Source organism: Urocitellus parryii, chromosome 5 (genome assembly GCF_045843805.1).
Source record: "Urocitellus parryii isolate mUroPar1 chromosome 5, mUroPar1.hap1, whole genome shotgun sequence".
NCBI classification, from domain to species: domain Eukaryota; kingdom Metazoa; phylum Chordata; class Mammalia; order Rodentia; family Sciuridae; genus Urocitellus; species Urocitellus parryii.
In genome coordinates, this window is record NC_135535.1 from 129,888,532 (window position 1) to 129,906,969 (window position 18,438).

The window sequence follows — 18,438 nt, forward strand, 5'->3', positions numbered from 1 at the left end:
TCTCTAAAGAGAAGATCCTGGAAGGTGACATTAAAATTTCAGTGTATTTTAAATTCGTATTAAATTCAGGCACTGCAGCTGATGAAACCCCTTCCCTGGTGGAAGAAGGAAGGGAAAACCCAAGTGCTGGGATCTTGGGGGCCAGAGAAGTGCCCAAGATGAAGGACCATCCCTTGAAGCAGGGGAGTATGTTTCTGCAGATTGTCTGGATAAGTGATGTCTGCCACCAAAATGGTAGGCATGGTAGGCCGCCATATGGAAATTCTGTGTCTCCTCTAGAGCTAGGAGTATTCAGGAGAAGAGAGAGGAATAAAAATTTAAAATTAAAAAAAATACTATATACTGAACTGATTCTATCAAAGAACATAATTACAACTGAGACTCAGCCTCACCTGCTTCCATAATTGTAAGATCAAAGCACACTCCGGCTGCACTACAGATGAGTCCCTCTGATGTCCCTTGGCCATCAAATGGCCATTCTTATACAGAGAGTGGCCTGGGATATGCTAGAGGTGCAGCTAACCTTGCAAGCTAAGGGGCTCTCATCCAGCCAACCATGCATGCCTCAGACACCAGGTGCTTCCTTTGGACCAGGGCCATCTTTGTGCCTGGCACATATGAATTATGAATCCAAATGTTCCCTTGACATCTATCGAATCTCATTTCTTGTTTAATAAGTATATACTTCTTATCCCTGGATACAATTGCCTATTGTATGCTCCAAAGGGATTTATGGCCTGAGGTATATAGATAGGGACAAAGATCCCAACCCAGAAAACCCTTAACAAGTGGGACTATGGAAGCCATGTTGGCTCTGGTCCTGCCAACACCTTCCTGGGCCTGCAGAGCTGCTCTTGCTCCACACTGTCTCTGGCAGGTGTTTCTTAAGTTGATCTATGTCACCCCCAAAAAATGTCCACCTGCTTCCTTTCTTCCTACTTGCATTTTTTGGCTCTGACAAGGCAATGCCTGACCTAAATCACCAGAGAGATCCATCCATTTCTTTTCGAGCAGCTCTATGGCCTCTTTTCTAAGATTCCATGCAGGATCAACACCTCATAACCTTGTACCTAAAAAGTTAAGTGTAGAATCTTGAAGGAAGATTGCTGACCTCTACAGCTATGTCACTATGAAACTTACTGTCATTTTAAAAATAATAATAAACAATACTAATAACAACAGGTACCTCCCTCCCCAATGTCAACGGCCACATAAAGGCCAAGGATTCATATATACAGGGCAAGTTTCCTGAACCTGACATCTCACCATAAGCTTTTTGAACTTGTTCCGGGGGTGTCTCCTGCCACTAAAGTACCTAAGGTCAATGGTACCACATGCCAGCGCTGCTTAGGAGTTATATAATTTCACTTTCAAGATGAGTGAATGGCCCACTTCATCACAGTGACTTCATTGGGATGTGGTAAGCACACAGAGGGTGTCACCTATTGTTTTCTTATCAATGACATAATCATCATCGTTATGTGGAATCTTCTCTCTCAATGTCTGAGTGGAGAATGGGGCAGGGCAGTATTCCTGGGAGCTAAGCCAGAGCCAGCTTCTGCCCCAAGACCTTCCAACATGCATATTCTGACAATATCAGAATAAAACCTGCTCCTTTGTGAGGTGGTTGCCGCGGTATATCTGGGTTCACAGCCACCCTATAACCATTCACAATAAGTAGGTTATGTCACCTAAGAAGTTCACTGCTAGAGCCACATACTAGATAGTTGTATCACTGCCACCAAGGGAAGCTCTTCCTTTGCAGTCCCTTCCAGCTTTGTGAATTCTGCCACAGAGGCTTGGCCAGGAGGGTATTTTCGTTTGACCTTAAAACTTCTGAACACTAACCATATGTAGGGAGGCCCTATAGAGTCCTGGTCTTGGGTCATAACCTTAATGGGATGGTGTCTTCAGCATCTGCCCCACTCAGGATTGAGAGCACCTGTTTGGGTAGGATTGACCCCTTCCCCCAGCTTGGCACAACCTAACTCTAGCTGTAGTGCTTGATCCAGGCTGCTCTAATAGAGGGGAGGTCAGAGTTGTGTTTGCTGGTTAGGAAGAGAGACAGTGGGTTCTTGAAGGCCACAAGTGAATGTATGTGGCTCTGTTCCCTTCCAGCCTGGCCTGAGGACAAAAGGCTACTTGGAGTTAGTACCAATCAGAAAAAGGGCCACCACCCCAATCACCCTGGGTCGCTCTGGATTGAGCTGCCCTCAGACACTGTACCATCCCCAGTTAGGTGAGCCGCAAATCCCTTCCTAGGTTACACCATCTTGGCTTTTGTCATCTGGAGTGAAAAGATTCCTAAATGACAAAATGCTCCATTTATCTAATAGTTGGCAGTTTTATTCATGCTGTAGGTCTGCAGAGACTAATTTGTACCTTGTAGGGTATTTAGGAGGATTAGAAAGAAATCCCCTGAAATACAGGACATGGGTACACTACAAGCAATTGTGAGGAAACAGCCCATGATCCCTGCCATCTCATCAAACCTTCATGGTGACCATGAGCACGAGGGACAATGGGCACATCTGTGCTATTTTGTAGAGGCCTAAACATTCCCAGAGAGGTTGAATGACTGGCTCAAGGTCACAAATCTGCCAGGTAGCACAGCTCGACCTGATAACGAGGCTGCCCAAACCCAGATGTTATGCACTTCACATTGTGCCAGTGTAGAGAACCAATCTCAAAGGCCTGTCCTGCCCCCTTCTACTCCTATCTGAGAGGCTGTGGAAACAGGATGTCAGATCAGTGCTGGGGCGGGAGTATACGACTGAGAAATATGGCCATCAGGGGTGCAGGAGAGAGGCAGGCGGTGAGACACACCCGTGTCTTCCATCCCTGCCCTCAACACCCTGCTTGCTCTGGTGAATGTGGATAGAGGAGGGTCTGCAGCATTCATGAACATTAAAAACCCAGCAGAGGGCTGGGGTTGTGGCTTAGTGGTAGCATGTGTGAGGCACTGGGTTTGATCCTCAGCACCACATAAAAATAAATAAATAAATAAAGGTATTGTGTCCAACTACAACTAAATATATATATATATATATATATATATATATATATATATATATATATTTAAAAAACAGGAGAGAATAATGAACAGTGATTGGACCACAGCCTAGGTCTATTTAGTTTCATTGTCCTTGGAGACACAAGGTCCTCCCTCAGAAAACATCTCTGAGGATGCAAAATGGTCTGCCCCAGACCTGTGTCCCAGGATAGCCCTTGCACAAGCTGCTTACACTGGAATCCGTGGTCACAGGAAGGCCACTGCCTGCAGCAGATTTTGCATGCCCAACCTGATGCCTTCGTGAGACACTGGATTTCTCAGGTGGCTTCGGGGTCAGTGCAGCCAATCCTAATCGACCTTCACTATGCCTCTCCCACTTCTCCTTCCGCTGCCCGACTTTCCCTAGCATCTGTTCTTGTTACTAGTGTGAATGCCGACTTCTGAAGCACTCACAGTGAATTCCAAGCTTCTGAGCACGTCTGGGATAGCGTGTTTTCCCTGGAGCCAGGCAGCCTGGGCTGGCATCCTGTGAGCTGTGCTGCTCACAGGTGAGGAGGCCTCAGCACACCGTCATTTGTTTTTTGTTGTTGTTGTTGTTTTGTTTGTTTGTTTTTTCTTTTTATCAATTTCTCATCTGGCAAATGGGGACCATGACAGCCTCCACCTAAGGGATCCTTGCTAGGAGTGAAAAAAGTGTGTGTCCCATGATTTGTGTGGTTTCCAGGACATGGCGATCAATGAAAGCACAGCTTGGTTGTTGTTATGATTGCCATCCTTGGTGCTTCCTAGCCACCCTCTTGATGCTCTGTCCTGCATCTACACACCTTCCAAATCCCATGACCAGGATCCTCTACTCCCCAGGCTTTCACCCCTAGGATACTCTCTCTTTCCCCAGACCCCCAGCCCTGTTCATCCAGAACACCCTCACTTATCCTTCAGAGTTGGCCCAAATACCCCACCCCCAAAGCCTTACCCCCCCAACCACTGTGGACAGTTGCAACAGCTCCTGGGCATGCCCAATATGAGAGCTACCTCAGTTGTATTTTCCTGGGCTTCCCATTAAACAGGGACTTCAAGGGCATAGACTGTATGTTATTTCATCTTTGCTCTGTGGCTTTGTAACCTGAATCAGAAAAATTCCTCAATAATCACTGACTTATAATAGAACCGTTTGCAAGGAACTCACTCCTTACTAGAGATACTCAAAGCACTTTATACAGACCAACTCATCTAACCCTCCCAACATTGTGTGCTAGGTCTATTATTGTCCCCATTTTTTAGAGCCAAAGGCACACAGCAATCAGTGGCAGAGCTTGACTTTGAATAAAGGCATATTGGCCCCTCAGCCTTAATCTTCCAAGAAAATTGCCTTGCACAGAAGGAATAAATGTCCTGTCACCCTGTGACTAACCAGTATTATAAAAAAGAAGCAAGCACTTGCATATCTAAGATCAAAGCACCCATCTTTAGATTCTCTTTTAAATCACACTTCTGTCTTTATTCTGAGATCTTGGACATGTCACTTATTAATTAAATCCCATACTTCCATTTTCTGGGGATGCTTAAAAATCTCTGATGATTCAGAGAAGACTGAAAAATGCTTCAAATTAAGCTCACAAGCCATCATAGAACAGTTCCTGCAATTTATCCTGCATACAAATAGCCCAAACCCCTATCTATCCATGAGAAAGAGTAAGTACCAAAAAACACAGAGAAAGCGGGAGGGAACTCCAGTTGTAGCTACTGTCAGCACGTGCAACCTAGTGCCTACTTTTTCTCTATCATTTGCAAACACTTTATTGTCTTAAATCCAGGAAGTATATTGGCTGGGGATTGCCTTTCCTGTGCTCCCAGCTATCCTTCCAACAACCTGCTTGACCTGCAGGGTGAAAGGTGTCACAGCTCTGTGCAACTGGTAGGATTTCATTTTAAATCTGATGATCCAAGACGTTGGGGGACAGGGTCATACTTACTCCCTGAGCTGCTCTCAGAGCTCTTGTCCCCAGGGAAGGCATGTTGAAAACCTGGCGGAACTCAGAGATATTCCCTCCGCTCTGCTATGTCTGCATCCTCAGCACACATGGCCATGGGAAAGGAAGTTTCCCAACCCTGAAGGTCAGGGCTGTCTCTCCCAGAGCATGGCAACTTGTGACCTCAGGGATAATACACATTCACATTGAACCTTGTTTTTCCTCCTCTTTGGAAAACTCTTAGTAAATCATGGAATTTCCTCGAGTCACTTGGAGAGGCCCCTTTTTCTGTGACCACAGTCTCCTCAGTACCAGCATGTAGCCTCTTCCTGAGGTCCCTCCCCTGCCTGGGGCTTTCCATTCCTAGCATCTTGCCCTGGTTCTGTGCTTTCTGCCCATATCCACTTAGGACAAAGTGGTCAGAGGATGGAGAAGGACAGAGCTCAAGACCCCAGAGGTCCAGCTGCCCATGGCAGCAGCAATGACCAAGCCAACGGATGAGACTCCAGGACCTGGGGGCCCCAGTCATGATGGGGACAGGAAAAGTTGTCTGGGCTGCAGAGGTGAGGCATATTCAGGCCAAAGACAAGATGTGAAGGTGAGAACTGACCTGTTCACTATCGGGACACTGCAGCAGGAGCTCAGGGCTGCACTCAGTGATTTAGGCCTAAGGTTGTAGTTAGGAAGATGAATGAAAAGTCAGGCAGGTGCTCATTCCCAGGTTCCAGAGGTAGATCTAGGGTTTGTCCAACAGGAGGCACACCCGTGGGGAAAGCTGTGAATCAGGCACCCCACCTTCCTCCCTGGCAGTACCAGCGTGGCTAGCAGAGAAGCAGAGGTAGCATTTGAGCAGGACTCTGTGATCCTCCCTGACCTCCGTGTTAGAGTCTAGAAGCCAATGAATTGAAGGTCTGGTTGCCAGCCTGTGGCACCTTTAAGAGGTAGAGCCTGGTGTGGACCAAAGCTAGGTCATTGAGGGTGTGCCCCTGCTGGGCGATCATGGGACCTCGTCTCTACCTGACTCTCTCTTAGCTTCCCTCCACCAGGAGGTGAGCAGCTTTGCTCCACCACATAACATAGGCAAAAAAACAACAGAGCCAACAGACCATGGACTGAAACCTCTGAAATCATGAACCAAAATAAACCTTTCCTCCTTTTAAGGTGGTTTTTAAGGTATTTTGACACAGCAACGGAAATCTAACACAATCGGGTACTCCAGAGCTGGGGATAAACCAAACTCTACCAACCTCCAGACTAAGATGACACTCTGCTTGCTCAGTTCAGTCTCAGTTCATCCCGGCAGGGGTAGGGGGAGGCCAGGGAGGGGAAGGAGGAGGGACCAATCAGCACAAGTCGCAGGCTAATTAGACACAAGCATGGCAGGAAGCAAACTCTGAGTAATGATGACTGGCCAGCTGCTCTGGAGCCTCTGACTGCCCAGCCATATCCTCCCCCAAGAATGAAATGACAGTGTCACCCTAGTTCTTGGGGCTTTGTGGGGAAGCATGCTTTTTAAAAAGAAACAGCTTTATTGAGGTATAATTGGTGTTCTGTAAACTTTACTGTTGAATGTAAAATTCAACAGTTTTTGAAGGATCTCTAAAGTCATATAATGGTCAGTCACTAAGGTAAAGTTTCAGGATGTTTCAATCACCCAGAATGTCCCTCTTGCCCATTTTAAATTAATCTCCACTTCTAACCATCAGTCATAGGTGATTATTAATCTACTTTCTATCTCTATAAATTTACCTTTTCTAGGCATTTCATTAACATGGAATCATACGATATGGTTGTTTTTTGTTTTGTTTTGTTTTGTTTTGTTTTGCATCTGGCTTCTTTCCCTTAGTAGTGTTTTGAGACTAGCCTATATCTGAAGTCTGCTTCATTACCAGGCAGTATTTCATTGGGTAGATAAGCTAAATTTTGTTTACTTATTCACCAGTTGATGGACATATTTGGATTGTCTCCAGTTTCTGGTTATTATGAATAAAGAAACTATGAACATCTACATATAGGTCTTTGTGTGGACAGATTCCCTCAAGTGGAATTGCTGGCCATATGTTAAATTGTATGTCTTAAGAAACTACCAGACTATTTTTCCAAGTGACTGCACCCTTTCACATTCTCACCAGCAATGTACAAGGATTCAGTTTCTCCACATCCCTGTCAGCACAGCATCATCTGCTTTTGGATTACAGCCTTTTTGTCAGTCTGCAGTGGTATCACATGGTGGTTTACATTTGCATTTCCTTAATGCCTGATGATATTGAACATATTTTAATGTACTTATTAGCTACTTGTATATCTTATTTACAGAAATATCTATTCAAATCTCCTTTGTCCATTTGTAATTACATCATCTTATTATTGAGTTGTAAGAGCTCTTTATATATTTTGTCAACAAATTCCTTAACAGTTACCTGATTTGCAAGTATTTTCTTTCATTTAGTGGCTTATCCTTTAATTTTAAAATGTAATTACAAAGGTTTTCAATTATTTTAAATTAATTTTGAGGACAATAAGAGACAAGGGTCTCAGTTAATAATTTTGTCTTTGAATATCTATGAATCTAACACTATTGTCTTGGCTTTGTATCAAAATTCAATTGACCATAAATGTAAGGATGTATTTCTAGACTCTCAGTTATGATCTCTGTACCTATATTTGATCTCTGTACCAATAATCTCTGTACCTATATTTGCACAAATCCCTAAATGTCTTGATTACTATAGCATTAGAATGAGAAGAAGTGTAAATCCTCTTTGTTCTTTTTCAAAATTTACATATATAAATGAGAATCAGTTTGTCAATTTCAACAAATGTATGTGGTTTAATTTCTACATATTTAGATATTTCCCTGATGTTATTTTGTTAATGATTCTTAGTTTGATTCCACTGTAGTCAAAGAACCACTTCATGATTTCAATTATATTAAATATTTTGAGGTTTATTTTATAGCTCAGGATATGGTCTATTTAATGTTCCCTGGGGGCTGGGGGAAAAGCACGTTCTTCTACAGTCGGTGTTTTATGTCAGCCAGGTCCTGTTGGTTGGCTGCATTGTTCAGATCTTCATCATCCTTGGTGATTTTCTGTCTATAGCAGATCTATCAGATGTTGAAAGGAGGCTACTGAGGGTACTCGGGTTCCTAGGCAGAACTGGATTTATCTATTTTTTTTTCAGCTCTTTCAGGTTTTGCTTTAATTTTGTGGTCTTTTGTATGATGTGCTACACATTTAGGAACTTTGTATTCCTGGCTGATTGATCATTTTATCATTTAATGCCCCTCTTGGCCTCAGGAAGCTTAATTTGCTCTTACGTCTATTTTATCAGGTATAGTGTATCCACCCTGATGTTTTTGTTGTTGTTTATGTGGAATATATTTTTCTCTTCTTTTTTTCCATTCTACCTATGTCACTTTATATGAAATGAATTTCTTAGAAACAGAGTATAGTTGGATCACACGTTTTTATCAACTCTGCCACTCTCTGTGATTTGATTGGTATATTTAGACAATATGTATATACACACATATATGTGTGTGTATATATATGTATATACATATATGTGTGTGTGTGTATTTTTGATTTGTTTTGTTTGTTTTTTTGTTTTTGGTACAGGGATTAAACTCAGGGCACTTAACCACTTAACCACTGAGCCACATCTCCAGTGCCACCTCCCCCCCTTTATTTTGTATTTTATTTACAGACAAGGTCCCACTGCATTGCTTAGCCCCTCATTAAGTTGCTGAAGCAGGCTTGGAACTCAAAATCCTTCTGCCTCAGCCCCTGAGCCTCTAGGATTCCAAGCATGCACCACTGCACCCAGCTCTATATTATTTTTGAGTCAGGTTTTGTTTTCACAATTATTTTAGTAGCTGGTTGGGTCATTACAATATACATGTATGACTGACCAACATTGACTGGTACCAGTATCCATCACTGAGTGAAGTGTGGAGACTTCTTTTCTATTTGGGTCATTTTATCTTCCTCACTTTAAAATATCACTGTCATGAGTATGAGAGAGTTTTGTAACTCTTGATTTAATCATTAAATATTATTTTAAAGCTCATGAGAATCCATAGACTCTTCTACTGTACGTATCAGCTCTTTCTGTTATTCCTTCTTTCTTCCTGATGCTCCCCCAGTTTTTTCTCAAAACGTTTTTTTCATCCTTATTTTATTTTTTTTATTATTTTTTTAAATTTTTTTTATTAGTTGCTAGAAAGTCTGCTAGTTACAAATTATTTTGGTTGTTTGTGGCTGACTGTTCTGTTCTTTCAATATTTAAGAAATGCACCATTTATTTCTGGTCTGCAAGGATTCAGAAAATAAATGCACTGACATGCAAATCATCTTCTGCTGGCCTCTGCTGTGTCTCCATGTGGGTTACATCAGGTTTATCCTGATTGGCACTCACTTAAATCCTGAAGTCTTTTCCTTGGCCACACTTGGTTTTCAGCCAGTACTTCCTCCAATTCTCTTTTCACTCCACACTCTTCCTCCTCTAGTTCTGGAACTCCAGTGACAGAATGTCAGGTCTTTTGTCCCCTAGGTCCTTGAGGACTGGACTTTGCTTGTTCTCTTTTAGTTTATTTTCTCTCTGTGATTCAGACAGTTGAACCCTACTGATCTGTCCTCCAGTTCACAGCTCTCCACTGACATCTCCACACTACCATTGTAAGGATTTTAAAATTCTCATTCAGTAAGAATTTTATTTCTATTATTATATTTTTAAATCACACAATTTCCATTTTTAAATAATTTCTCTTTATTGGCTGAGCTTTTCTGTTTTGCTATTTGTTTTAAGAGATGTTGTAATTTCTTGTCAAACATTTTTATGACAATGCCTTTAAAATCCTTGTCAGTTCAATATCAACACCTGATTCATCTCTGTGTGGACCTAGTCAATGATCTTTTCTTGTTCAAGCCATCATGTTTGTGGTTTTCAGTGTGACGAGTGATTTGGGGAAGAATCCTATTGGGAGGTTCTGGGTTCTATTTAAATCTTCTAATTTTTTGCAGGCTGTCGCCCTGTTTAGGTTATCACACGATCTTGGCCAACTTCTGCAGGCCAAGAAGTTCATTCACCTTCAGAGCCTTTACAATCTTATTTTAACCTGTTTGGATTATTTGGGGGCTGCCCAAGTGGGAGGGGTTTCCCTAGATGGAGCTGGATGTCTCCTGGTGAGTAGGGAAGATTCGGGCCCATGGAGAAGAAGAAACTTCCTAGCTGGGCCTCTTACTGGGTCTGGGTTCCTCTTTCCAGTGCTTTCCTCCAGCCCTGATGTCATCTGGGGAGGGGAGTCTCAGGTCTATGGAAAGAAGAACCCTATCTTGATGCTTATTGTTATTGGGAGGGGCTCCCAACCCATGCCCCTTGCTGGGGTGTAGGGATCAGCTGAGCTTGTCAGAGAAATGCCCATTAGATACAGGGAAGGAATGAGCTTACCTGGGTGCTTTCTGTCACTAGGCTGGGCTATGAAAATAACAGGTCTAGTCCTTCTTCTGTTGGATGGAGAAGACATAAGATGCTCTGCAACTTTGTAATTCCCCAGACCAGGAACCTTTGAAAGAAGACTTCCCTTCTTCTGACTACCTCCCCAAGTCCTCCTTGGGTTTTCTCTTGTTATTTCCAGAGTTTACAGATGTGCTTTCCAGAGAAGAGCAGGAAAAATTGACCTATGCTATCTTGTCTGGGTTAGAAGCCCCTCAAATTTTAAATGATATGAGTTTGCAAATATCTTCTCACAACTACCTATGAGGCGTGTCCCACCAGGTAAAAGTGGGGCAGAGATGACACCGGTCCCAGGATATTAGGAGCATCTGTGGTCAGAAGGTACCAACATGGTTTTGATCCACTGCGAGTCCCCTCCTAAACAGGGGTGCAGACCTGCACACTCCAGGCTTCCTCCAGCGTGCGGGTTGGGCCAGCATGAGTCAAATGCTATCTGGACCCTCCAGGGGAGATGATCAGATTGTGAAATCTTCCAACATGCACACACATGCAGAACACACATCGTTAAAGGGCTTATTTATACACTTCCATGTAGACCACTAGGTAAAATACATATGTAACTGGTTTCTTAGTCATAACAACAAAAAAAGGTACAATAGCAGAGTTTCATTTGAAAAAAAAAGAAGAAAATATTCCTACCTGTTCTGAGGACATTTCACCAAATAATGTCTCACTGTGAAACAAAAAAGAAGAGAGAGGTAAATAATACACACACAAATACACACACACACTCACACACACACACACACACACACACACATACTTCAGGAATTACCTGAAACGCAGGGACCCAAGCCTTGCTCAGGTCTCTATACTACACCAGCTTTCCTGAGATCGGATGAGACAGCTGGTCTCCACTTAAAAGCTCCTAATATGTGATAAAATGGGTGAGCATTCTCTGATTAATGCTCTTCCCAGACTCAAAAGAGGCCCTTGGGAAACCAGTCTTGGAGCAAGACATCCTTCCATAGCAGGTCTCTTTGGAGAAAACTAAATGATTCTGGCTGCAGAGGAAAAATAAGAATACCTAGGAACTTAATGAAACAAGGGTCAAATTCAAGGCCTATAACTGAATTTCCTCCACATAGAAGGAAAGTTGGAACAGCCAGGGGAATCCTGGGTTGTGTTGAAGGGTCACATCCATGGTCCTAGGGAATCACGCCTCCCTGTGTCTGTCCACACCTAGTATAATGCTGACTCTGGCTTGGCCACATGAGCTGCTTGGGCCAAGGGAACATCAGTCAATGGGTCCCAAGTGCAGAAGATCAATGGCCTTTGGCTGTGGAGTCTGCTCTCTTGTTGCAGGGAACTCTTCTGATACCTCCTGAGGAAGTCTTGCCAGCCCACTAGAAGATGGGACAGCATGGAGCAGCCATGGGTCATCCAAGCTGAGGCCCCAAAGTAACCTGTCCTGGCTGCTCCACTAGTAGATTGTTACTGGCCAAGTGTCTCCACTTAAGACCAGAAGAACTGCTCAGCTGGGCCCAGCCCAAATTGCTGACCTGCGGAACTGTGAGCAAATGCAACACTTGCATGAAATTGTTAACTTTGGAGTAACCAATGCAGGTTTCATTGCTGGCTGGGAGACCTTCAGCTTCACAAATGTCTGCATAGCTTTATCTTGTCCAACTCCTGACCAGCACCCAGATTCTTCCTGCCCTCCATTTACTGAGTAACTACTGAATGCTGGATAAGTTATAGATGCAACAATAAGAGCAACCATGGCATGTATTAAATAATTCCTATATTTGTAGCACTATTCTAAGAGTATTTATATGGACCAGTGGTCTTCAGTCTAGGGTTTTCATACCCCAAATCACGCTCATGTAGGACAGTTTGAAGGAAACCAATTTCTGGATCTTCATCTTCCACGTTATTCTTTCAAGCAAAACAATGTGCCATTTACTTCGGATCTGTATTCTTTCCCTCCCCTGTCATGATGTCACTGTTTTCTATTTTATAAAACCAAGGCAAACTTTTCATTCATCAAGATACTATTAGGAGACCTGCCCTAGGGGGAAATGCCAGTAGGCAAAAACAAGAGACGATGTCAGCATTGAGAAAGTGAGTACCTCTCCACCAGGTAGCCAACCCTTCCACAAGACAGGGCTGCACATTTCCAATATTTTGCTTCCAATAAACATTGAGGAATATTATGTCAGATTCATTCCACTGTCTTTCCTATTCTTATTCCCCCTCTCTTCCCTTCATTTCCCTTTGTCTAGTCTACTGAACTTCTCTTCTTCCCCACCCCCTGCACCTCTTTTTGTGTGTGTGTATGGGGGGGGGGTTAGCTTCCACATAGCAGCACAATTCACAAGGGCTGTGCTATGGAGCCAACACAGGTGCTCTTCAACAGATGAATGGATAAGTAAATGCGGTATATATACACAATGGAATATTACTCAGCCATAAAGAAAAATGACTTTATTACATTCACCAGTAAATGGATGATCTGGAGACCATCATGCTAAATGAAATAAGTGGATCCCAATATCCTAATATGAAGAATATGAACTATCCAATAGTTAAAGCATGTTTATGCTCTCTCTCTCTCTCTCTCTCTCTCTTTCTCTCTCTCTCTCTCTCTCTCTCTCTCTCTCTCTCTCTCTCTCTCTCTCTCTCTCTCTCATTTATTTATTTATTGGTACCAGGAATTGAACTCCAGGGCACTCAACCACTGAGCCATATCCCCAGCACTATTTTGTATTTTATTTAGAGACAGGGTCTCACTGAATTACTTAGTATCTCACTTTTGCTGAGGCTGGCTTTGAACTCAAAATACTTCTATCTCAGCCTCCAGAGCTGCTGGGATTACAGGATTGTACACTTGGCTTCTCTCTCTTTTCTAATAAATGGTTTTTAAATAAATGGTCATAAATGATCATGGTAATTAACCACAAGACATTTAAGTCTAAAAAACAGGTGTAACCATTTAATTTTAGGATGTTAGCATTTGCAGTGTTCTGGAAATCACATCCATTGCAATAATTCACATTTGTGATGAAAAGTTTTGATATCACCTAAAACAAGATCAAGAGTTACTTAGTTTTGTGAATTATTTTTAAAACTATTCAGGCAAAAGTATTTGAAGACCACAATTTTATACTCTAATATTCACGATAAACTTATCTTCACTGCTGTGTTACAATGGAGGACACAGAAAGGTTAATGACCTCAACCAAGGTCACACACCTAATTATTCCCTCCAAAATTCATATGTTGAAGTCCTAACCCCTAGTATTTCAGACTGTGATTGTGACTATGTTTGTTTAGATTCCCTTTAAAGAGGAAATTCAGTTAAAATGAGGCCAATAGGATGTACCCTAATCCAACATTGAGAGCAGTAACAGAGAATGGGAGAGCAGTGACTGAGATTGGGGGACATTGATGACCTCATGGATGTGGCAAACCTGCTGCCTAGAAGTGTTTCTATCCAAGGGTACAGGATGCCTGGCTGCTATGGTAATGCCCCACCTGAAGAGACTCTGTGCAAGAGTCTTATCAGCTCAACTTTGATCTCAGGCACATAGGGGATACTCAGGCACATAGAGGAATTCTCATGCTAGACAACCACAATGTTTCACCATCTCTGCTGCACCTGAGCCTGTCTGCTTAACAGTAACCTTAAACAATGGGCCTCCTTGAGCACTACACAAAGCTCCCGACATTGCACATTGCAACTGTGGCAAAGCTACATAGATGTTTCTAGTTCTGTAATTTACCGGAGTATAAAGAATAATGCTCACATAGTCTTTAACCTGATAATGATATATATATATATATATATATATATATATATATATATATATATATAAAGCTTGTTGGCATAACTCTTTAGATCTGCTTCTCCCTCAGAGAGCAGTGCTCCACCTGATCCCAGCTCTTTTCCTTCACAATCTGCATGTGTGAGTCTTTCTTCTCTAATCCCCCATCGTCCCTTGCCTGTACTGCGAGTTTGGTGGTGTAGGATGTGGCACAACATGACTGGTGACCTTATAAGAGGAGATCAGAAGACCCACACACCGAGGAGGACAACCACGTGGAGACAGGGAGAAGACACCATCTGCAAGCCAAGGAGAGAGGTCTCAGGAGAAACTAAGCCAGCCAACACCTTGATATTGAACTCCACCTCCAGCCTCCAGAACTATGAGACCATATGCATCTGCTGTGTGAGCCCCAGTCTGGGATCTTTATGATGGCAGCCTGAGCACACTGAAGCAGCGGAGAAGCAGCACAGTTGAGCAGCCTGACCTTGGAGCTATCTTGTAACTACTCTGCACCATTCTTAGAGAAATTGGGCAGTGAGCATTCAGGTTCCTGCAGAAGGAGACACTGAGTCTTCCAGGAAATGTGATCTGGCCATTGTCCACAACTGAAGTGGAGCAGGGCTGGTCTGGCATCCAAGAGAATACTAGAAGCTGACCTGTTCAACAGCAGGGAGGTAAGCAACATGAAGGCCAGGAATTGGGGGAGCAGGAGAGTGGCTAGGGAGACTCCCATGGGTATGTGGGCTAAGGAGGTCCAGGGGCCCAAGTCCAGGAGGGCAGGCAGTGCCAGGATATCGAAAATGCCGGCCGGCCAATTTGCCAGTCAATGGGTGTGAAGTCTCAGCCTGGTGTGTGCAGGGTCAATGCTCCCATTGTGAAGAGGGACCACCCCTAGGACCAGAATTGATTCTGAACACCAGAGGTGAGACTTACAGGCTCCTGAAAAAGTGGATGCACACAGACTTGCCGTTGAACGTGCATAGTGTCTTCAGTGCTCATTACAGGATGGTGTGACCCTAGCTTGGCTTGGACCCTTTGGAAGCAGAGACCAAAGCAATGATTCAAGTGCCAGGAGTTTATGGCAGAAGATCCTGGGACTTGCACTTGGGAGTGAAGGAGTGAGACCTGGAAGAGAAGGAAGGCAGTACAGGGATGATGGAGCCAGCCCCTCCCACAGGCCACAGCTGGCCGCCAGCACACTTCACCTGGAGGCTTCAGCACCATGCCAGGCAACCCACTGCACAAAGACTCAAACTCAGGACCTGGTTCCTTTGCAATAGTGAACTTATGAATTTGGAGACTTTGAAGATTCTAAAAGAAAGGCTGTATTTTCTTACATCTTCTAATAAGAAACACCAAGCTCTGGCCCCTCCTGCCAATCCCTGCCCTAACTCCTTCCTCTCAACTGAGACCACACCCTCATACCTCCCACCCCAAGCTTCCCAGAGGGCTTGTCCAACCTGAAGGCAGTGGCTCTCCCATCTAGGCCTGTCCCTATCACCACTGCTAATCTGAGTTAGATAACTTAGGGTCGAGGGAGTCATGCACCCTATTTTGCCAACCCCTGTAGCAGTGTTTGGACCTCCACAGTGTGGCTGACCTCTTCTCATTCCTTCCAACTCCCTTGCAATGCCTCAGACTCCCAAGCCTGCACAGACCCTGTGATAGGACCCATGGAGGTTTCTGTTTTATTCTCAGAGGGTTCTCCACTCCTAGCAAGGACTATGGCAGCTCCACCATGGGGATTTAGTTCTTCCCAGACAGTAAGTGCCCAGGAGCTTTTGCAGAGATCTCTTCCTCATCTGCGGCCCCAGAACAAGAAGGGAGCCGTGCAGCCTTGGAAAGCACCACCAGTACTTGAGGCCAGCCTATGGCCCCTGTCTGTGTTTTCTTGGGGAGACCCACAGGACAGCCCTGCCAGGCCAGCACCATTCCAAGGAAAGGGCCACCTCTCTTGGTCACAAGTGGGAAGCTGAGAAGAACCAAGCTCTCCACCTCCTGTGTGTTTGGTACTAAGAGCCATTGAATGGCCACATTCATAAAAAGAAAATCTCTGTGTACAACGTTGCCTTTGTGGAGTCAGGTGGTCTCACAGTGGCCAGCAGCCTCAGGGGGCTCAAAATGGGACAAGACCTAAATGGGATGTGCCAAAAGTGTGTAATCACCCTGGATTCTGATGCCTCAGAATTAGGAAGGAAGGAAGGAAGGAAGGAAGGAAGGAAGGAAGGAAGGAAGGAAGGAAGGCAGCCTCATTCATAATCTTTATATATTAATCTTATTGAAATGATATTTTGGATATAGTGGGTTAAATAAGAAATACTAAATTAATTTCACCTGTTCACCTGTTTCTTCTCACCTTTTTAATGTGATTATGAAAACGTCTGATTACATCTATGGCTCAAGGCGTATGTCTACTGAGAAAGCTTGCAAAGGGCCTGCTTGACACGGGAGCAGGATGGCTGACCCAGCTGCCGGGCTGACAAATGAAGGCAGGTGACCAGGCAAGGTGTGCTCAGGCATCCCTGGAGCTGCCCACAGCTAGGACTGGAGGCCACACAGGACACTGAAAGGCACCTCCCATAGACCCAAGAAAAAATGTTCATCCCTAGTCTCCTAGTCAGGAGACTTAAAGACTCAGAACATAATTTATTTGGGATTTTGCAATATCTGCTTTGTAAATAAAGGAACTCAGATCTAAGCTCCAAGTCCAGGATTCTTTTTACGAGGCTCCAGGGAAAGCTCATGAGACCCACAAAGGAAACATGGCCTCTCTTTTGTTGGAGTCAGTGGGCCAAATGAGAGAGCCAGAAAAGCCTTCTGCCTTACATTGAAGGAAAAGAGGGTTATACAGGTACCTCTGGTTTTAGGCAGATGACCCTTCAGCTCCCTCTAGGCCTGAGGTCATCCTCCAGTTCCCTACCATCCCCAGCCATCCAATTCTGTCCTTTGCGTCTCCCTCCCATCCCCCTGTCTGGCTGTCAGTGGAACATAGGCCCCAGCTCCCTCTTTCTTGTATCTCTGGAAGAAAAGACAACAGGCCTTCAACTTGTCCACAGCAGGAGCCAGAGAAGCTACAGCTTACAGACAGGGAGGAAGGGGATTTAACAAGCCTTGGGGGAGTCCAGTCTAAACAACCAGAGCTCACATTGATGAGTACAATTAAAAAGTGCGGGCCATCCCTCTTCTCCACCTGGTTCCTGTGTGCCTTAAAGACTGTACTTCTAAAAACTCAGACATGGAAGGCTGAGGGATTGTTGGGGTCACCCCAAGGCAGCAAATCAAGATTGAATTTTGAGCCATGAAAGGAACCACTGGAATACTTCAGGGCTCAGCTGTGGGCCACCAAGATGGGTGTTTTCCAGGGTGACTCTGCTTCAATAGCCCTGCGATGAGAGTCCAGGCACTGCTGGCATTAACAAAAAGCAGGGATGGAGATTTGCCACTCAGGAGAGGAAGTGGAAAACATGTTTGTGCTTGTCCAGCAACACATGGGTGCAATTAACTCCAGATGAGCTAACGGGAAGGCTGAAGCTTAGGAAAGGAAGCAACACAGGCGGGGGTGAGGGCAGAGCAGCAGAAAGGCTGAGAACCAAGAGGGCTGTCCCGCGGGCCCCTGGCTTTTGGGATGGGCTTATTTATCTCAGAGTCCCTTGAGGGCTCACATCAGGAATGGGGCCAGCTACTCGAAGGTCTTCTCTCTACACAGATATTGCTACAGGAACCAAAGAATAGGTACTGGCCTCAGCTCTTCTGTCCAGGGTAGGAGCAGCCTAGAAAACTAGAGGAGAGGCTGGCTTTCCTACTTACGGGCAAAATGTGGAGGCTCAGCCAACACACCCACACACGAAAAACCTAGACGCCATCAAGACTCAGCCCTCCTTAAAACAGCCCTTAAAGTGTATTTCTAGTTTGGATCAAAATGATGCCAGTTTGTTATAGTATGGTGTGTTAAGTATGAGAATTGGCTCTATTTGAGTTGTAAGGGTCACACTGTTCTTTAGTAATGTCATTTCTGGGGATCCTTTGGTCATGTGGACATGCGTGGACTGGTCCACACATGTTTGACTGCCCCCAGTAAGAGACCCATTACAGAAGCAACCTCCTCCTGGGCTGACCCCTGGGATGTGCTTGTCCCTGCTCTTACTCTGACACTGGCTGGGACCTGCAG

The 18,438-nt window shown here is 44.3% G+C and overlaps 1 protein-coding gene across 1 annotated transcript in view; it reads right to left on the reverse strand.

Annotated features, from left to right (window-relative positions):
* Positions 1-18,438, reverse strand: part of Vstm4 (V-set and transmembrane domain containing 4) — a 92,137-nt gene that overhangs the window by 30,451 nt on the left and 43,248 nt on the right. The window contains exon 5 of the mRNA XM_026410850.2: positions 11,140-11,173. Coding sequence (XP_026266635.2) covers positions 11,140-11,173 — 34 coding nt within the window. The remainder of the gene's footprint in view (positions 1-11,139; positions 11,174-18,438) is intronic.